We start from the raw sequence: 22,194 nt of genomic DNA on the forward strand, positions 1-22,194 counted from the left end.
GCAAACATCATAAATATGTGCCAGTTGGCAAGCATACAAATTTTTATCACATGACCATGGGGATGCTGCAACAGTCGTAAGTGTGAAAATAGTCATAAATCACTTTTTTCAGTGCTGTTGTATCTTTGAACGGTCAAGAAATGATTGACTACCTATAATATCTCTTCAATTGTTTATATGGCCCTCTTTCTCCCAACTTTCAGAAAGTCTGTAAAGACTTGGTTGTCCTATGAAGTCTTGAGAATGGCTTGTTATGAGTATTCTTTTGCAGAATGATGTGATTTTTTTTTTTTTTTTTGGTTTAAAATGATCAGATTCCTGGTTTATGCACGGTGAATTGTGGCGTTCAATCCTGACCAGCTCAGGTTTGACTCACCCTTCTATTCTTCTGAGGTCAGTAAAATGAGGACCCAAATGGTTGGGGGGCAATATGCTCACATTTGTAAATAGCTTAGAGCAGGTATGTCAGACTCGATTTCATTGAGGGCCGCATCAGGGTTGTATTTGACCTCGGGGGCGGGGGGGGGGCAGGGGAGGCATGGCCAGCTCATCACTCGTGTGGTGGCCGGAGCACTCTGCCAGCAAAAACAGGCTCCCGAGCTCTGTTTTCAGCTGAGACGGCCTCCTGCAATTCTCTGCCAGCGAAAACGGAGCTTGGGAGACTGAAATGGCTTATGGAGTTAAATTGTTTAAAACTCCAACCTTGGCAACTTTAAGACTGTGGACTTCAACTCCCATAATTCTCTTGCCAGTGGCTGAGGAATTCTTGGCGTTGAAGTCCGCAAGGCATAAAGTTGCCAAAATTGGAGACCCATGGTTTAAAAGTTGGAAAATCTGACATTACAACAGCCAATGACACTGAATTCATTAATTGAAATAAATCACATTTTGAATCCTGATTTCTAAATATTTCGATCTCTCATTCATACTGGACATTCTGCTTACTAGTTTTCAGAAACGATGCCCCTGTAACTTGAAAGATGCTGAATTCACATTTTGTCTTTCAATAATCCTGCATGGTCTTCTTAACAGAGGTGCCAGCCAGCATTTTGAATAGAAAGAACTAAAAATTTGGTCTTTTTTTTCTCTTCTTCCTGGGTGTGGCTTCTCCCAGAATAGAAGCATAGGTGTTGAAATGTTCAAGAGTGCAGATATCTATCAGCATAAAAATAGTGTGGGTTGTTTATCCAAGTACCTAGTGCAGAAACTAGTTCCCTTTAAGCATTCGCTTTGAACTGCAGATGACAATTTCCTGAACTCACAGTGGTTGTAAGCAACGAGACTTAACAGCCTAGCTGGACTCAAGGATCAAATCTAAACTACATATAATATTTGGCCAAAAGCCAGTGGTCTAAAGCTCAACCATAATGCCTGGTGGGTTGAGGCAGAACATGGACAAAGAGGAAAAGTAAATCCAAGATTATCAATTAAAAAGGGCAAAGAATAAAGGTTTTTTTTTTCAAACCCTGTAAACAATATGAAGGGGTAGCAGGTCTCTTTGGAATTTCATTTTGCACATCATTTCAGCAAGACTGAGCCACAAGGGGACAGACAAAGTCATTTTAAAATGACCAGAAGTCATTTAAAAAAGAATAATAAAGCTTTGAAAAATGTGTTTTACTGTTTACGGGGGGGGGGGGGGAGGCGGGGGAGAGCAACACAGAGTCAACTAGCTAGAGGACCGAAGAGACACCTAAACAAAAGCAGACAGAATGATCATTTTTACAGGAAGACAAGGAAGGCCCACCTGCCTTGTCTTCCTGTAACACCGCCTAGCAGGAAGTTCCAAGCAAAGAAACAAGTTTTTCATTATATAACTTTTAAACTGACTCACTTATTTTATTTGTATAATGCGGATTGATAATTTAGACAGATTACCGGATGGCTTTAAAAAGAGATGAGGCCTACAGGTAGCGGGGGGGAAAAATTCGAAGACAAAAGTTAGGGCAACTCTACCAGACGAGGACAGATGCCACTTCACACTTTGGGAGAATCGATTGTTAACTTTCTGAGCAGTTTGGCAAACTGGTTGTCGGAAGAAATCATTAGGGCAGAGAACCGGTTGTTAAATTACTTGAATCCCACGACTGGACAGATGTTGCAGATCACAAAAGGTGTGTACAGCACACCTTTAATCCTACTGCTACCAGTAGGATTAAACATCTCAACCTGATGAAATTTCGGTTCCATACTACTAACCTGCTCAACCCGCCAGGGCTTCCTAGGACTGTATAAGCAATTCTCATAGAGGAAGAATGAACAATAAATAAAACAGGAAGTAGAAAAGGAAGAACAGACAGGCTGCCCTGTTAAGAGGAACTCCTTTAATTTCTCTTTTTAAACCTTTGCATCTCCTTCAGCCCCCAGCAGCTAGTTGCACATGTCCATTTTCTGCTCTCCAAATCTCTCTTGTGGCCTGCGTTAATTAGGTAGCCTCTACTTTGAGTAGAGTATTTGTCTCTAAAGAGACAAATGCCACAATGCTAAATGAGGGAGTAAACAACATCACATTTGCTTCCATGGAGGAGCCTCGGCAGCAGGCCTGCAGCACAAGGTGGAAGCAGCCAATTCAAACAGTGCAGATTCCCCGTATGGAGAGAAGGGATCGGGATTTTCTGCTTACCTTCCTCCTTCCATCCAGAGCTACGCTGGATCCAGGAGCCATGCAGCCGTCTTCCTCTCCCAGCTGGGAAGGAGATCCTTCCAAACAACTTCCTTATGTATGTTCCTTTTTAGACACTAAAGGACAGAAGGCACACCTCCGCCACTCTCTTAGAAATCTTCCAAGACTCCCTCGCACTGCTGAGCTGGAATTCAAGGAGCTGCAAGCTGTACTGAGGATGACTCACAGGGAAGACAGCAATGCCCGTCTGCGTGAAGGAGGCTTTAAGCAAGCACATATCAGGCCCCACCTTTTGCTGCCTCCGCCAGACAAGGTAGTAATTTACAGCCAGACATCCCCAACTGGGTGCCCTCAGCAAGTGCTTCTCTAAAAGCCTCCAGCCACAGAGCCAGAGCAAGCTGGAACAAATGGGCCTTCCCCATCAGAAAGGAAACAGAGGCAGGAAAAAGCTTTCCAGGGTTGAAAGCAGTGGTGGGATCCAGCCGGTTTTGGCGAACCAGTAGTGGTGACTGTTGGAGGCTCTTCCCACCCACCTGGACATAATGCACAAGCACTGCACATGCACGGAAGGCCGTGTATGTGGGCAGAGGAGGCACATGCGAGCGCAACGAGCGCAAACACACACTTACATTTGTGAACTGGTAGGGAAGGTAAGTGAATCCCACCTCTAGTTGAAAGGGGTTCCGGCACTGAGCTAATGGTTAGAGCAGTGATTTTCAACCATGGCGGCTTTTCAGATACAGGTGGCCCTTGACTTACGACTGTCCGTTCAGCAACTGTTCGAAATTATGACACCACTGAACAAAGGGACTTAAGACCTGTACCCAAAGCACTCCCAGGAACGAAATTCAGGCGCTTGGCAATCTGCTTGCCCTTATCTTTGGCTCCCCCATCCCGCTCTGTTGGGTCACTGCAGGTCTTGGTTTCGTGGATGGTATTCACTTACCTTCACTACTGGTTCGCAAATGTGAGCATGCATGTGCTTCACTCACACGTGCCACCTCTGTGCATGCGTGGAGCCTTCTGTGCATGCTCAGAGCATCAAAAATGGGACGTGATGATGTCCAGGCGGGTGGGCGGAGCCTCCCGCTTCTGATTCACCCAAACCGGATAAAACCGGCTGAATACCTCCACTGCTTGGTTCCCACAGGGTCCCCAACCCTCCTCCTCTCCCCTCATCATAGCTCAGACCACATCCCTTTTCTGTAGATCTGCCATGTGGACTTTCTACAATCTGAGAATTGCAGCCTGTCCCTAAAATGGTGCCTGTTTTGGGGATGGCACTATGCAGAGTCCGTATTGTATAAGAAGGGTGTGGGGCAAATTGCCCAGTTCTCCTTTTCGACGGAGGCTCAGGGCATGGGGAGGCCCGGGGAGGCCCAGGGGAAGCCACATATGAACTGGAGAGGTGCTGCAGTGTGGGTCTAGGCCTTCACTAGTCCTCCCAGGGTAGCCTCCTTCCCAGGTGGGATTCACTTATCTACCGGTTTGCAAATGTGAGTGTGTGCGCGCGTCTCCTCTGTGCAGGCGCATGGCCTTCTGCGCATGCGGAGTGCTCATGCATTACATCCAGTTGGATGGGCGGAGCTTCCCGCAGTCGCCACTACCAGTTCACCCGAACCGGACAGAACCAGCTGAATCCCACCTCTGCTTCTCCCCCTCCCCCGAGGCACAAAGTGGGATAGAATGGATTATGGTCACTAAGTGAGGCAATAACGAGAGTGTCTCACTTAACTACCACAATGACTTACAACCATTACGGTCATAAGTCAAGAACTACCTGTATGTGGACTTGAAATCCCAGTATGCTGGCCGGGGAATTCTGGTTGTTGAAGTCCACATAACTTACAGCGTTGCCAAGGTTGTGTTAGAGGATGAAGTTGGGGATCCTCACACTCTATGACAAATCTACACTGCAAGGTGATTGTTTCTTGGCGGTTATAACATGGTAACAGACAACCAGATATCCCTGCAGAGATGTGGATGACTGAGCCACGATTAAAGAGGATTCCCTACAAAACCTTATTAGTAAGGCAGAGACAATTTATGAAGGCAGAGAAAGACGCTGGCTGGCTGCCACTGGCTGCCATCTGTACACTACTTAAGACAAACACACTGGTGTATAGAGAATGGGATGGTACGTGCAACCTTGTTGTTTGCACACGGATCAATTAAATAGACTTGTGGCATTATGTTCAAGTCAAAGACTGATCTTTAATACCCCAAGGATTTAAGCAGTACGGAAACAAAGTTTGTTCTTGGCTTATTGGAGCGCCATGAAGCATAACCCCCGCTGGCCATAATGGCAAAACTTCACCTCACAAGGAAAAGCAGAGCAAGAGGAAACAAGCCCAAAGTATGTGCTCATTCACAATGTGATTTAACATGCCTGGATTCTGGGCTTATTGTGAACTTACTATGAACTTACATAAATTCATACAGATTCACAAGTAAGAGAAAGTACAACGGAGATCGAACACCTTCAGCAGACAGTCTGCTTATTGCCTTCCCATCCCACCTTTCATTTAGGAGCAAAAGAGCAGTATCTATTTTTTTTTATTACTATTTTCTTTTTTCATAACAATTGTACATATTCAACAGAACCGTGACATTATTGTATATTTCACATCTACCCTCCGTATAATTTCTGTATACATTATATACATCTAATCAGCAATAGTCTTATATATATATTGTTTCTATTTCTATTGATTGTCCATGTGTACCAGTTTTCCCAGACCGCATAATATTCTGAATCTTCTTTTTCTCGTAATTCTATGGTAAGCCTATCCATTTCTGCGCAATCATATACTTTTTGGATAATCAGACTCTCTGGTGTATGTTACTGAGTTTCCAATATTGTGCGAACGCAATCCTTGCCGCTGTTAGAATGTGCAAAATCAAATATCTTCTTTTTTTTTAATCAAGTTTTATCTTAAGCATTCCCAAGAGAAATTTTTCTGGGTTCAGTTCAATTTGGCATTTTGTTATATCCTGTAGCCATCAGTACTTTTTCGCTTCGGGGCACATCCACCAGACATGAAAGAAGGTACCTTGATGTTGATACAGAGCAGTATCTAAGTATAAGTGATATTGGTATTTATTTTTCTGGGAGAAAGAAAAAGAAATGTCCCAGACATTTCTAAAGGAACAGAGGGAAAAGAAGAGGAACAGACCCCATGCTCACAGAGAACATCTCAGCATTTCAATTCTCCAAGAATCTCTTTATCTAGAATGAACCTAAGTGCAAAATAACCCATTTAATTGGGTTCATCATTTTCACCTTCCACTAACGTATGATTAAGCCAGGATTCACAAACAGTGGGAGAAAGAAAAAAGAAAAGAAAAAAGCAAGGAGATTCTTAAGTCACGAAACGCAATTTAATGTTGAATGCCACCCAGAGTCACTGTGGGTGAGTTGGGCACCTATTATGCATTCGTTTAATTAATAAATCAGTAAAATGAATGAATGGACTCACAGAATTTTGTCCTTAAGAATGGCTGTGCTACAAGAGCACGACCACTTCTGTTCACCAAAGCACAGAAAACTACTGCAGAACCCCTGGATTATAAACAGAGGGAAAGTGTAGGGTAAACACAGAATCTGTGAAATGCAATTCACAGATGTCAGCAAGTGTGCGCAGAAAGAGGCAGAGATGTTTAACAATTAAGAGTAGAGATTTCCCCCCCCCCATCCGCCGACGCCTTGCTCCCATGGTAACTCTGGCATGAGCATACATCATAATGAGACAAAATAGGCTGTGGCAAACTCCAAGCTCCCTGCTGCAGCGAAATAACAGATGGTGCGCCTCCACTCTACGATGATATAATAAAAAGGGGCACTCTTTTTACCTTCGTATCCCCCAAGGAGGAGCCAAACTAATCAAGGAGAGAAGATATTTAGAACTAAGGGGAAATTTCCTGACTGTTAGAACTATTAATCAGTGGAATAACTTGCCTCCAGAAGTCGTGAGAGCGCCAACACTGGAAGGTTTTAAGAAGAGGTTGGATAACCATTTGTCTGAAGTGGTGTAGGGTTTCCTGCCTAAGCAGGGGGTTGGACTAGAAGACCTCCAAGGTTCCTTTCCAACTCTGTTATTCTATTCTATTTTATCCCAAAGAGCAAGCCAGATTTAAATCCAAACCAGCACTGGAGAAATACTGATAGTCCTCGACTTATTACCACAACTGGAACCAGAACGTCCATTGCTAAGCAAAGCCGTCTTTAAGTGAATTGTGCCCTGTTTTATTACCTTTTTGCCATGGTTGTTAAGCAAATCACCATGATCATGAAGTGAATCACACGGTTATTAAGTTTATTAAGTTAGTCAATCAATCAATCAATCAGAATAGAACTAGAAGGGACCTTGGAGGTTTTCTAGTCCAACCCCCTGCTCAAGCTGGAGACCCTACACCAGTGATGGCTAACCTTTTTGCCATTGCATGCCAGGAGGGGGGGACGGGGTGGTTGTGTACACACTTGCCCACACCCATAATTCTATGCGCCTCTCCCCTGCGCATGCGTGCATGACCCCCTCCTGCTCCCCCTGCTCCTGGCACGCGATGGCCCAATAGGCCTCTTTTTCTCTCTCACCTGGCCCCAGAGCCTTTCTAGGAGTCGGGGGGGGGGCCAAAACAGCCTTCCCCACCACCCCAGAGGTCCTCTGGAAGCCAAAAACAGACCATTTGCCAACTCCGGAAATGGTGGTTGGGGAAGGCCATTTTCACCCTCCCCCAGACTCCTAGAGAGGATCTGGAGCCAGGTGAGAGAGAAAAACAGGCCTTCCCCACCACTCCCCGAGGCCCTCCAGAGGCAGAAAACAGCCTGTTTCTCTACTTCTGATGGGCCCAGAAGGCCCGAAAATCAGCTGGCGCACCAGGGCTGAGCTTGTGTACCCACTGATATGGCTACGTGTGCCACCTGTGGCATGTGTGCCATAGGTTCACCATCCATAGCCCTCTACCATTTCAGACAAGTGACTGTCCAGTCTCTTCTTAAAAACCTCCAGTGATGAAGCACCTACAATTTCTGAAGGCAAAGCTGTTCCACTGGTTAATTGTCCTCACTGTCAGGAAGTTTCTTCTTAATTCCAGGTTGCTTTTCTCCTTGATTAGTTTCCATCCATTGTTTCTTGTCTTGCCTTGTGGTGCTTTGGAAAATAAGTGGACCCCTCTCTTCTTTGTAGCAGCCCCTCAAATACTGGAATACAGCTATCATGTCACCCTTAGTCTTTCTTTTCCCTAGACTGGCCATAACCAGTTCATACAAACGTTCTTCATATGTTTTAGTTTCCAGGCCTTTAATCATCTTGGTTTTCCAAAGCCTCAACATCTTTTTTTGCAATGTGGTGACCAAAACTAGTCTGGCTTCCCCGACTGTCTTTGTTTGTCGGAAGCCCTCTGGGAAGGTCACAAATGATGATCCTGTGAATCCGGGATGCTGCAACTGTCACAGACACATGACTGGGTCCAAATTTTGTTCACATGACCATGGGGATGCTGCGATTGCCATAAGTACAAGAACAGGTCATAAGTCGTTTTCTTCAGTTCTAACTTTGAATGGTTGTTTAATGAATGGTCAGAAGTCAAGAGCCACCTGTATAGGAGTGGATAACCCAGTAGGCCTTGGGCTGTTACAGGTGCCGAGTGAGACCCGAAGGGCAACATCTGTTGGTGCACGCATGAGAATGAACAGCACAGATACATCCATGCCTACCTCTGCACAGTTCTAGACACACAGCATAAATCAGGGGGAGACAAAAAGCATTTCCTTGAACAAAATCCAATTCCCTCTGACTGGAAGCAATAAACGTGTGGAACAATTTCAGGTTTCCCGAGTTTCACATTCTTCCAAAGATATCCGTTTGGTTGGGCTGAGCGGTAGCATTTTTCCCTCACAAAGTTCACACGCTCATTTGCATGTCTGCATGCAAATTGGATGCAAATGTTTCCAAATATGGGTAGGTTTGTTTCCAGTTTTGCCTCGGCGCCCACAAACTTTGCAAACCTATTTTTGCCGGTATCGTGCATTTTTATGGTTATTCTCACGAAACCAAGCATTTTGTTAATTTCTGGATGCCCTCCCCTCCGACCCCACCACCACCTTAGATCGTCACTAATCGTTATTACTGAACTGCATTCTGAAAATTCAGAGAACCGTGAATTTCAAAAGGCAAGCAAATTTCAGGCTGTGCACTGATCCAAAAATGCAAAACCCGTGAGGAGCAGGGGACAAAAAAAAAAAAGCATTTCGTTTGCATCTGAATGCAACCCTAATGAAAGAAATAAATTTCACCCCCCCCCCCATCCATTCCTAGTGAATGGCTTTGGCAGTATAATAATGTGCGCGGCCTTTCTGCGGAAAGATGGTGATACAATCTATTGATCGGCTGACAGACCGATGCCCAAGATACTCACTGTTTGCAAGGGCTTAAATTTTAGAAATCAGATCCTACTCTAAAAGAAATTTACTTGCAGAAGTAGGCCATAATAGAAGAAAGGTAAATTGTATGAGATGTAAGTATGCATTCTTTTCTTTTCTTTTGGCACCCCTGAGTCAGTTTTTGACTGACTCTTAGTGATTGCAAAAGACCAGTCCTTGAAGTTTTCTTGGCAAGGTTTCTTGGAAGTGGTTTGCCGTAGTTTCTTTCCCAGGGCTGAGAGAGCATGATGGGCCCTTGGGCAGAAAGTTGACTTTCTGCCCAAGGGGAGACTAGAACTCACAGTCTCCTGGTTTCTATCCTGATGCCTTAACCACCCCACCAAACTATGTGTGTTTCCCACAGGAACTCAGCCAGGGGAAGCGCTCTTCATTTTATCTTCCCATGACCTTGTATAAGATAGGTTTATCCATTGAGCTTCCTTCATCTCTCTAGCCATAGGCTGTCAATTACACTTGCCAGCCTACAGCCCTTGTACGAACCAAACAGAATAGCAGCTAACAGTAGAATGTAAAAGCAGGGTTCCCTATGAGGGGGGAAAAGGTCAAATCAGTAGGACTCAAAGCATCAGAACAGGTACAGACGAGAAATTTAGCAGCCAGAATTAATAGCCTCTTAGGAAAACAAGTAAATCTGTTTACTGAACACTTTTATACCAAGGTGCTTTGGAGTGTGAGTTAGTCCAAGTAGCAGCTGTTTGAAACTTTAAACCAGGGGTAGTCAACCTTTTTATACCTACCGCCCACTTTTGTATCTCTGTTAGTAGTAAAATTTTCTAACCGCCCACCGGTTCCACAGTAATGTGCTGTGTATTGTCGTCTGCGCATGCCTCTCGCATCCTGGATTGGGTTTGGGGGGGTGGCTACCAGCTCTGCTTGTTACAGCTGGGTGGTGTGGGGGGAGATGCACGAGCTATTCTGGAACAAGGCTCTTTTGTTTGCAGTCGCACTATAGCGCCATTTAGTTTCACTTACGTAACGTGAACTAAACATATGAGCGGGTGATACAAATAGTATATTTTCAGAAATTTAAATTGTCACAGGGAATTTTATGAAAACCTAATGAAAATGTTTTTAAATAATGCTATGAAATTTTTTAAAAAGTTCAATTAAATTAAAAAAGGGAAAGTGCTTCAGTATGCGACAAAACCCCTACCGCCCACCATGGAAGCTGGAACGCCCACTAGTGGGTGGTAGGGACCAGGTTAACTACCGCTGCTTTAAAAAAAAAAAAAAATATCACCGGCTATGGCAAACCTCCTTCCCAGGCTGAAGGTAATCAACAACTGGCAGATGACCTGAATGAGTTTTACTGCAGGTTTGAAAGGAAACTACAGCCACCTATCTCCACAACCCCCATCTCAGACACACCAACAACAGCCAAGCCTCCTACAACTGACCCCATTTCATTGGGTTCACAACCCCTAGTGATCACAGAAAAGGAAGTGCAGGACCTATTTCACAGACAAAAGCCAGGAAAAGCGCCAGGCCCAGACAAGATAACTCCTTCTTGCTTAAAAGTCTGTGCTGACCAATTGGCCCCCATCTTCACCCATATTTTCAATAAATCACTAGAGATGTGCTATGTTCCTTCTTGCTTCAAACGCTCTACCATCATCCCAGTGCCGAAGAAGCCCACCATCAAGGAACTGAATGACTACAGACCAGTTGCTCTAACATCTGTAGTCATGAAAACCTTTGAAAGGCTAGTGCTTTCCTACCTGAAAACCATCACGAATCCGCTCTTAGACCCCTTGCAATGTGCATACCGAGCAAATAGATCAATAGATGCTGCTGTTAATATGGCTCTGCACTACATCCTACAACATCTTGAGTCTCCAAAGACCTATGCAAGGGTCCTTTTTGTAGACTTTAGTTCAGCATTCAATACCATCATTCCAGACATTCTTCTAACTAAGCTAAACCAGCTACAGGTACCGGAACAGACTTGTAAGTGGATCACAAGCTTCCTAACAAACAGGAAGCAGCAGGTGAAGCTAAGCAAGATCACATCAAATACCTGTACAATTAGCACAGGGGCCCCCCAAGGCTGTGTGCTCTCCCCACTTCTCTTCTCTCTGTATACCAATGACTGCATCTCCAATGATCCATTTGTTAAGCTACTGAAGTTCGCAGATGACACAACAGTGATTGGTCTCATTCGAGACAATGACGAATCCGCATATAGACGAGAGGTCGAGCGACTAGCCTTGTGGTGCAACCAAAACAATCTGGAACTGAACACACTCAAAACCGTAGAAATGGTGGTAGACTTTAGGAAAAACCCTTCCATACTTCCACCTCTCACAATACTTGACAACACAGTATCAACAGTAGAAACCTTCAAATTTCTGGGTTCTATCATATCGCAAGATCTCAAATGGACAGCTAACATCAAAACATCATTAAAAAGGACAACAAAGAATGTTCTTTCTGCCAACTCAGTAAGCTCAAACTGCCCAAGGAGCTGCTGATCCAATTCTACAGAGGAATTATTGAGTCTGTCATTTGCACCTCTATAACTGTCTGGTTCGGTTCTGCAACCCAACAAGAAAAACACAGACTTCAGAGGATAATTAGAACTGCAGAAAAAATAATTGCTACCAACTTGCCTTCCATTGAGGACCTGTATACTGCACGAATCAAGAAGAGGGCCGTGAAAATATTTGCAGATCCCTCGCATCCTGGACATAAACTGTTTCAACTCCTACCCTCAAAACGACGCTATAGAGCACTGCACACCAGAACAACTAGACACAAGAACAGTTTTTTCCCGAAGGCCATCACTCTGCTAAACAAATAATTCCCTCAACACTGTCAGACTATTTACTGAATCTGCACTACTATTAATCGTTTCATAGTTCCCATCACCAATCTCTTTCCACTTATGACTGTATGACTATAACTTGTTGCTGGCAATCCTTATGATTTATATTGATATATTGATCATCAATTGTGTTGTAAATGTTGTACCTTGATGAACGTATCTTTTCTTTTATGTACACTGAGAGCATATGCACCAAGACAAATTCCTTGTGTGTCCAATCACACTTGGCCAATAAAATTCTATTCTATTCTATTCTATTTAAATCAAATCTTTATTTTTCCAAGACTGAATTGCAGCTGCAGAGGGAGGCCATCCCATCCCATGAAAAATCACAATTCTTTTGCAAAAAAGCAGGGGTGGGCTACAAAAATTTTAGCAAGGGGCTATCTGCCTGGTTGCTGGGTGGGCGTGACCATGGTGGGCGTGGCTTAATTGGCCTCCTGCACCATGGCATTTTTGCCTTCCCTGGGCTCTGGAGATTTTCTTTGAGTTTCCAGGAGGGCAAAAACAGCCTCCCCAAACTCTGGAGCCCTCTGGGCCATTTTTCAGCCTTCCCAAACTTCCAGTAAGCCCATTTTTCACCCTCCCTGAGCCTCCGCACGTGCCCTGCACTTACCTGCATCCAAAAGAGGCTATATGGGGACTCCTGGGAGGAGAGTGGCTGGTGGGGCCAGCCAGGAGTGGGATTTGGGGATTCTCCAAACTGCATAGAATCTTAGCTAAAGGTTCTCCTGAACCCCTACGAACCTCCAGCAGCCCACCCCTGCAAACAAGTGCAACATGCACCATCTGTATGTGCTAAAGAATCTTTTAGCCATGGAATCTGAAGCACAGCGAAGTCCTAGAAATGGGGTCTTGACTTGCACCAACACTAAAATTTGTCTCTTTTTGACAACAGAACAATCTGCTTCTCGAGCCACTAAAACTTTCTCCTTTCTCCCCCCCTTCCTGATTGGTTGTGAACTGGGCCTGCTTTATTTACTGAGATTTATATAACCACCCATCTCAAAGGTGTGACTTTGGGTGGCTTCCAACTTAAAAACTACAAAAGGAGCAAAATGCAATCTCAAATGATACCAAAAGCATATAAACCCAACTTTAAAAAGCAGTTCATGGTTTATTCTCTTAATCAGTAGATTAAGCTATTGTCAGCTATTACTTGCAAATGAGAACAAGAAATCCAGTGGTCAATTGGCAAGCATTTTTTTTTTCATTTAGAAAGTGAGATGAATTTTTGAAAAGTAGAAAATGTTATTCCTTGCAGCATGTCCCTAACCCTAACCCTACATTTACCAGTTAAATACACCTTTTTTTTCCTATTCCGGCATTTGTCATGACTACCTCCAAAATTCCTCTCCCTTACACACACAGACATTCAGACACCGCAATACACACAGATGTTTCGAAGTCAGATCTCTGCCATTGGATAAGATAAATGGAAACTTCAGAGCATGGCCATCAGAGGTGGGTTTTAGCAGGTTCTGACTAGTTCTGGAGAACCGGTAGTGGAAATTTTGAGTAGTTTGGACAACTGATAAATACCATCTCTGACAGGCCCCGCCCCCATCTATTCTCTGTCTCCCAAGTCCCAGCTTATTGGGAGGGAATGGGGATTTTGCAGTATCCTTCCCCTGGAGTGGGGAGAGAATGGAGATTGTATAGTATCCTTCCCCTGCCACGCCCACCAAGCCATACCACACCCACCAAGCCACGCCCACAGAACCTGTAGTAAAAAAAATTGAATCCCACCACTGATGGCCGTGAATGGTGACAATATATAAGCTATTTAGTGTGTCGCTGGACTAAAGTGTTATCACTTCATACAAATCATTTTGAGGACTCTTTTGGAAGTTTAGTTGTTCAGAGGTTCTGATCAGAAAAGAAAACATCTACTGGAAGAACAGAGGCAATATGCCTATGGAGCTTCTCAGCCATCCAGGTCATGGTTGTCCCAAAGGTGCTTTTTCAAGAGTTGAAGACCTTTCTTGGTTGAGAAGTGAAACGTCTTCAAAGAAAAAAGCAGAAAGTCCAGTTGTCATCTTTGGGACAATAGAGGCAATAGTAGAGCTTCCTCATAACCTGAAGGACAGGTAGTCCTAGGCTGCCGGGGAGAAAAGGAAGTAGCTAACAAGAAATCTATTGATGCTGATATCATAGGAAAAAGGAAAGAAGAAAGTCAAGGGCCCGGGTACTTACGGGACCGCCTGCTGTTTCCACATGCCTCCCACCGACCCGTACGCTCTCACAGAGAGGGTCTTCTCAGGGTGCCGTCCGCCAAGCAGTGTCGGCTGGCGGCCCCCAGGGGAAGGTCCTTCTCTGTGGGAGCACCTACTCTTTGGAACGAACTTCCCCCCAGTTTACACCAATTGCCTGACCTTCGGACCTTCCGCCGGGAACTGAAAACTTATTTATTTATACAAGCGGGACTGGCCTGATTTTTAAATTCTAAATTTTAAATTTTAAACTTTTAAATGGTAATTTTATTGGGTATTTTATATGGTCAATTGACGGTTTTAATTTCGGCCTAGTATTGAATAAGCTTTTTAATTGTTATTTTAATATGTATATTAACTGTTTTAAATGAAGGCTGTACACCGCCCTGAGTCCTTCGGGAGAAGGGCGGTATAGAAGTTTGATTAATAAAATAAAATAAATAAAAAATAAGAAAATTCAGCAAAGTAGAAGGAACATGAGAATCAGTAAACTCAGAGGCCACATCAAATAAGAATAGATCCTGATATCTTCCAGAGCTTTTCCTTGCAAGCGTCAAAAGAAGATGGCTTCCAAATTTCTGTATTGATTTCACAGTTGAACCAAAGTAAAGCTGAGTTAACTTCATTAGTTTATTGTCTATTTTTCAGGTGCCAATAAAATGCACACTCTACGTTTTTATATCCATGATAGGATCTATTATCAAGTCCTTCAGTAAATGAAATTGAAACAGAGATAGAAATTTAATTACAGTTCTTTGCCAATATGAAACACTTGCCACTCCATGTTACACTTACTACAGAGTGTGACAATCCAACACAGCCAGTTGGAAAGCAGATTTTTTTTTTAACATAACAAGGGAAGGGCTGACTTGCCATTTGCATGCTGGGTTAAGTCAATAAACTCATGTGAATTTATAGGAAAATAGTCCCACTGAGGTAAACGTTTTTCCCAAAGTAGTTGCGCTTTGAGGCACAAGGTTATAGCTAGGCTGCGCATTGGTAATCATGGTGGTTGAGACCAGTGGGAATTGCAACCCAACAGATCTTTAAGATTCTGCTATGCAGGAAGTGTAATAGGTAGGTTTACTCTCATGGGCCTTCTGTAGAGCAGGGGTCTCCAACCTTGGCAACTTTAAGACTTGTGGACTTCAACTCCCAGAACTGAAGTCCACAAGTCTTAAAGTTGCCAAGGTTGGAGACCCCTGCTGTAGAGAATGACAAGGGTTTGCCCAGAGAATGAGATGAAATGTCAAAAGAGATATCATCCCTTCAAGCTGCACACCAGAGATATTATTTTAATATTTTTTCACACACACAAAAAAAATCTGTTAGTAATGCAGACTCACACAAAAGCATGCAACAGTTTTTAGCGTTTATCAAAAAAACCCTTTCTGTCTCCATTTTTTAAAATTTTCTAAGACTGATTTTATGTATCATAAGGAGAAACATGGGTTTTCTCAAATAAGCTGGCAGCCACCTTTATCCATTTTTAGCTTTTAAAACCATGTGGCACAAAGCAATTTGTCAAATAATCCTAGTTTGACTTTCAGCGCCGGCTCTTACAACTAGGAATCTAAATGTGTGTAACTGCAAACTCTAGCACATATAATTGATTTGAACAAACCAAGCCCCACATGAATTATACTGACTTTAGGCCTATTTAAGTCACATTCAAAAGCAATTTGAGCGTGCTACAAATAATCCAACAAGAATTACTCTCATGGACACAATTGATCTACTATCAGAATTTAAAACCAGTCATTTATTAAATGCTTCTATAGATTTTTTAGCCAAGTGGATTGGATGTTTCTGTTTTTTTCTTCAGTAACAATAAAAGAAAATAAAGAAGAAAAGAGTCACATCTGAGTTATAAATTCATCCTCTGCTTGACAGGTCAAACATCCAAATACGTTTACAGAATGTCCAAATGCTATGTAGAAAGAGGAAAAGAAATCTCAAAGCAACATATTTCCTCTAGGGAAAAAGTGTCAATCAAATTGTTGCCTTGGATGGTTTTATGAAAACATACAGGACACTGAGCCATTCAGGCCCAACAGGCTCCCAGAATGCACCAAAATTGGGAGAATGAAGAAGATTAAATGCTGGAGACATAGTATGCATCTAAAGCACGGGTGTCAAAACTCAATTGTGTCATGTGACGTATCGTGACATATTGCAACGTTTTTGGCTGGGGTGGGCATGGCCTGCACATGACGCACCCAGGCCGCGGGACACCAGTTTGATACCCCTGATCTAAAGAAATCCGAGCATTTTGACATCATAGCTACGGCATAAAGCAGTCTTTCCCAGACCGTGTTTCCCTTTCACTGAAATTGCTAGGAATTCTGGGGTTGTAGGGGGGGCTTCTTCTTAATATAGCGTCATGTCCCAACAAAAAAGTTTCCATAACCAATAACCATAGAACAAGCCCAATTTTGTTCATAAGTCATGATGCTCGCAAAGCAGATCATGACATGACTGCCCCAAGTTTTAAGTGTGGTTTTGCTGTGATCATTAAGTGAATGTGACAGTCATAAAGTAAACAACATAACTGGGAAGTATACCTACTGTTTGCTATGAGATATTTTTGAAACAAACGGAAGTTAATACCAATTTCAAGCAAAGTCATAATAAATCATAGCCAAGCAACTAATGAATACTGCAAACGACGGTAAAGGGCCAATTGCCAAGTATGTGACTGTGGGTGTGGGTGTCTGTGTATGTTGGAACTTCAAAGTTGGGTCTTAAATAGCATTTTAGGGTCCATCACAACTTTGTTTACTAAGTGGCCAGGATCCTAAGTGGTCTAGGATTACCTGTACAATAAATTTTTTGATTTTACATATGTCTGGTTAGGAGGAGGCTTGGAATGCAATGGACAACATTTTTCAGACTTTAGTCCACTAACAACAGACAAATTGGGTTGTTTCCAAAGCTCTAGAGCAGAGGTCTGCAAACTTGGCTCTTTTAAGACTTGTGGACTTCAACTCCCAGAAGCTGGCTGAGGAACTCTGGGAGTTGAAGTCCACAAGTCTTAAAAGAGCCAAGTTTGCAGACCCCTGCTCTAGACAATTTGCGTAAGCTTATATTTAGCTATTTGAAAATTTTACATCATTGAATTTATGCAAATTATATTAATTGCATCATACATATACCATAAGCAGACGCCCGTTCACACACAATAGTCTATTTAAAAAAGTTTCAGTGTAGAGAAGGATGATACAATTAATCAAGAAGTTAATCCAACTGGTTTATATTTGCCTGAAGGAGATTATATTACGTACCATGTCACATCAAATGTCTTTAATGTGACATGGGAACACAGGAAAGAGGTGTGTTAGTGGCAGGAGCAAGATATGCCTTTAAGACAATAAACTATTTGACTTTATGTTTTTGCTTTAAGAGACTGGTCTGGATCTTTCCACTGAGCTAGTAAAAATACTACCTAATGTAACTATGTCTGAGTATGCCCTGAATCACCAGCAACCAAACAAGTATGCAACATGTTCTGCTTTCATGTCACATAGAGTCAATTAGAGATCTGGCCAATGCTAAAGCAATCTTTAAAAAGTCAAAATCTGTATCCATGATAAAGAAGAAAGTAACTTCCCTCCTGGTTATCAGGAAATTAGCCCGAGATCAGGATGCATAAACAGAGGGGAGATGTGAGAACATGAGTTTGGAATTGGAAACGGTACAAACATCATCCCTATCCAATCAGACAGCTCAGTCCCAAATATAATGTGCTGAAGACCAATGAGAAAAATCACTCAGCTTGACACACTGTTTGATAATATATAAAAAGTATGGCAACCATATTTCCTTTAAACTTTCAGATGTTGACATCTGCACTTATAATATCTACTATGGCTGAACCAAGTCCAAAGCAATTCTTCTTCTATCAAATGTGGTCCCCCCTATTTCTGTCTAACTCAGGGGCCGGCAATCTTAAAACCCTCAAAGAGCCATTTGGACCCGTTTCCCACAGAAAAGAAAACACCGGGAGTCACAAAACGATTCCCATGCCTGACTATTTCCTGAGCAGCCACAAAACTAGCATATGTAGTTGAATTAAACTCTGTTTTTTTCTGAAACTTTTCTTTTCTTGGATTTATCCATTGTTGGCCTACCAGGGTCAAAAAGTTCAATAAATCGCTTGCTGTTGGGTGTCACACACTGATGGTTGTGACACATATTTTGAGCAACAGGGAGTTGTAGCAGAGGGATGAAAGAGCCGCATATTGCTCCAGAGCCACAGGTTGCTGACCTCTGGTCTAACTGTACCTGTCATTTCAATGGATTAAGGAAATCTTACCATAGGAACAAAGCACTTATTTCTTTAAGACAAAGCTAGCATATAAAGTTGCCTTGAAATTCTAAGTATCATCCCCCACCTTTCTCAACCAAAGAGCCTCTGAGATGAAAGCCTACGCCAGGGCTGTCAAACTCCTGGCCCATGGGCCAGATGTGTCACATGCTGGCCACGCCCATGCCTGGAAAAAAAGTCCCAATACATCACATGATGCCACCATGAGGATGTGAGTTTGACACCCCTGGCCTAGGCAAAGGAATTTGTACCCATAAATCCTAAGCTGTTCTATGTAACTGTTGGAGACTATTTCAGAGTCTGAAATGGGGATGTATTTCATAAGAAGCCTGTTATTAGAACACAGCAGCCTGCAATTACTGCAGGTTCAAGCCCGGCCCAAGGTTGACTCAGCCTTCCATCCTTTATAAGGTAGGTAAAATGAGGACCCAGATCGTTGGGGGGGCAATAAATTGACTTTGTAAAAAAAATATACAAATAGAATGAGACTATTGCCTTATACACTGTAAGCCGCCCTGAGTCTTCGGAGAAGGGCGGGATATAAATGTAAAATATATATATATATATATATATATATATATATCCAATGAATCCCACTCAACCCAATGCCATATGACAATGACCATGTGCTAAAATGAACTTTTTGGGCCACTGCAGACCTAATTCTAAGCTAAGAAAGAGTTACTTGGAAATTGATTTAACGTTTCCACAATCAAAGCAATCCACTAAATATTTCTGTATTAGATGAAAATATTTACGTTGCTCAGGGCTCTAACAAGAGAACTGAAAAACCAACCTGGAAAAGTGATGTAATGTTATACATTAACCAAAGGAGGCAAAGTAGTGCATTTCAGTTGTTTTGGTTTACAGTTCTCACAATCGCTTACCACTGGCATGATAGATCAGATTTAGGCAAGTTCATCTGAACATCTGAAATAGTTCAGGTTGCTTACCATTGAATTAAAGTGATTGGCTTTCTGTGTGTCAAACTTACATCAATGGAACCATTTAAGCTGATCCCCAAAGTCCATTCACATACTTCAGTCTTCGTAGACTATCCACACCCTGGTGCAGATACATTCCTCCTTGTTACAAAAATCCTCCTGACTCCAATTGTTTTAACAACCCTATAAAACACAGTTAACAGCCACTCTGTTCTCCCTCTCAATAGCCTTATCCTGCACACTACCTAAATTGGGCTCATAACATCACTCCCCTGAAGCGACTGTTTATAAAACATAAACTGCACCAAGGACATCATGTGGAGAGCAAGGAAGAAAGGACATGGATTTTCATAGTGTTAAAATGACTTGCTTAGCTTCCAAAAGAGATCCAACAAGAGTACTTTCATCACAATACTTCTTGTGTACTCCCATCCAAAAAACTACTAGGGAAAGTGAGAAGGAAGTAATCAAGCGGATGGAGGCTAAAACATATGAAGAAAGGTTGCAAGAATTGGATATGTCTAGTCTAATGAAAAGGAGGACTAAGGGTGACATGATGGTTCTTATATCTAAAGGGCTGCCAAAAAGAAGAGTCAACCTATTCCCCAAAGCACCTAAGGGCAGGATAAGAAGCAATGGATGGAAACTAATCAAGGAGAGAACCAACCTAGAACTAAGGAGAAATGTTAGAATAGAATAGAATTTTATTGGCCAAGTGTGATTGGACACACAAGGAATTTGTCTTGGTGCATATGCTCTCTGTATACATAAAAGAAAAGATACCTTCATCAAGGTACATCACTTACAACACTTAATGAAAGTCATAGGGTACAAATTTAACACTTAATGGTACAACACTTAATGATAGTCGTAGGCTACAAATAAGCAATCAGGAAACAATCAATATCAGTATAAATCGTAAGGATACAAGCAACAAAGTTACAGTCATAAATGGGAGGAGATGGGTGATGAGAACGATGAGAAGTTTAATAGTAGTGCAGAGTAGTGTTGAGGGAATTATTTGTTTAGCAGAGTGATGGCGTTCGGGGAAAAAGCTGTTCTTGTGTCTAGTTGTTCTGGTGTGCAGAGCTCTATAGCGTCGTTTTGAGGTAGGAGTTGAAACAGTTTATGTCCAGGATGTAAGGAGTCTGTAAATATTTTCTGACGGTTAGAACAATTAATCAGTGGAACAACTTGCCTCCAGAAATTCGGAATGCTCCAATACTGGAGATGTTTAAGAAGAGATTGGACAACCATTTGTCTGAAATATAGTATAGATTTCCTGCCTCAGCATGGAGTTGGAACAGAAGACCTACAAGGTCCCTTCCAACTCTGTTGTTTTGTTATCCCCAAATTAGATTTTTGAATTAGAAGATCTATTGCTCTTCCCAAGCCTTGGGTGCAAACTCTCAATCCCTCCAACTATTTCCTCTAAATTCTTTTGTAGAAAAAATAAATCTAACATAAACTGCTTATACAAGAAGAATTACAATATTAAACATAAATTCAACACTATGTCAAGATTATGTTGTGCACAGCCTGCTGTTCTTCTTTCCAGCACAAAGACAAAGTGAAAATAATTATGGCCTCCTGGTTTACACTGATGAGTTTTCTGGAGGCAACAACCAACATTTCCTCCAATGGGAAATAATATCAATTTTCCTCAAGGAAAAATTGAGCAAATGTGATCTAGAATAGAATGGTAACTTAAGTTAGTTACTGGATTTTTGCCTAAAATTCAAAATCCTTTTTCTCACCACAACTCACTTGGAGATTATCTTTCTTATGAGAAATGTCTTGGGCTCACATGGGAGTCCCAAAATATTCCAAGGAAATTACTATAAGGTTGCAATTCAGTGTAAGATGGAAGCGAAATATGACTTAATTTCTGTTATATGTGCATGGGATCAGGAGGAAGGAAAGCTAAATGCTTTCTGTACTTGCAGAAAAGAGCAAAAAGAATGGTGTTGCCGACTTCTTTCTCTTGGCTCCATGACCCAACTCCTAAGGAAAATTAATTCAGCACAAAAATGGCTGGGTGAGCAAATTGGATGAGGGGGGAAAAGTACTTTTTTTAGAGCAGAGGTCTCCAACTTTGGCAACTTTCAGCCTGGCGGACTTCAACTCCCAGAATTCCCCAGCCAGCAAAGCTGGCTGGGGGATTCTGGGAGTTGAAGTCCGCGAAGCTGAAAGTTGCCAAGGTTGGAGACCTCTGTTTCAGAGAATGTGCAGGATTCAGAATTTACTGCCACAGTAATTGGCAATAGCTACAGACTTTGCTTGAAAAGATATGAGACCTATTTTAGAATCAGATTACTGGCTCAATCAGCCCCCTTTTGTTGACTTTGGTTAGCAGAGTTAAGACAGGAGTTTCTTGCAGATATTTAGAAATGAACTGTGGCCAAAGCACGTGCTTGAGATATGCTCTTTTATGGAGCTTTCACAATCATAGGAACTATGTCACATTTAAACCTTTCTGCAGGTGGACAAGATCAGAAAAGCAAGAACTACCTAGATTTCAAGGAAGCTCTCCTTAGTGCCAGTCTTAGGGTGGATAGAGAATGTTGGAAATTGCAAGAGGAATGTCTAACCCTCATTTTATAGTGAGCTCGTTCAGTTGAATGTGACTTTCCAATGATCTGAAATGCTTCTTCCCTGATTTCTCCACCCCTGGACTGAGTTGCTTACAAGATAAGCAGCAAAGGAGTTGGTTCTATCTCTTGTTTGCTTAGACCTACTCTTCTTTTTATGGCTTTGCAGCTCTCACATGATTGATAATTGTGTGCAACAGCAAAAGGAGGATTTACTGCTATCACCGGAG

At 42.4% G+C, this 22,194-nt stretch overlaps 1 protein-coding gene across 4 annotated transcripts in view; it reads right to left on the reverse strand.

Moving 5' to 3' along the window:
- The window catches only part of NEDD4L (NEDD4 like E3 ubiquitin protein ligase), a 356,456-nt gene that overhangs the window by 187,597 nt on the left and 146,665 nt on the right, over positions 1-22,194 (reverse strand). Inside the window, exon 1 of one of the 4 annotated variants that reach the window (XM_058170486.1) lies at positions 2,624-2,854. The exons of the other annotated variants lie outside the window; for them this stretch is intronic. Coding sequence (XP_058026469.1) covers positions 2,624-2,637 — 14 coding nt within the window. The 5' untranslated portion in view covers positions 2,638-2,854. Of the gene's footprint in view, positions 1-2,623; positions 2,855-22,194 lie in introns of those variants that run through there. 4 annotated transcript variants of the gene reach the window in all.

Source organism: Ahaetulla prasina, chromosome 2 (genome assembly GCF_028640845.1).
Source record: "Ahaetulla prasina isolate Xishuangbanna chromosome 2, ASM2864084v1, whole genome shotgun sequence".
Classification (NCBI taxonomy): Eukaryota; Metazoa; Chordata; class Lepidosauria; order Squamata; family Colubridae; genus Ahaetulla; species Ahaetulla prasina.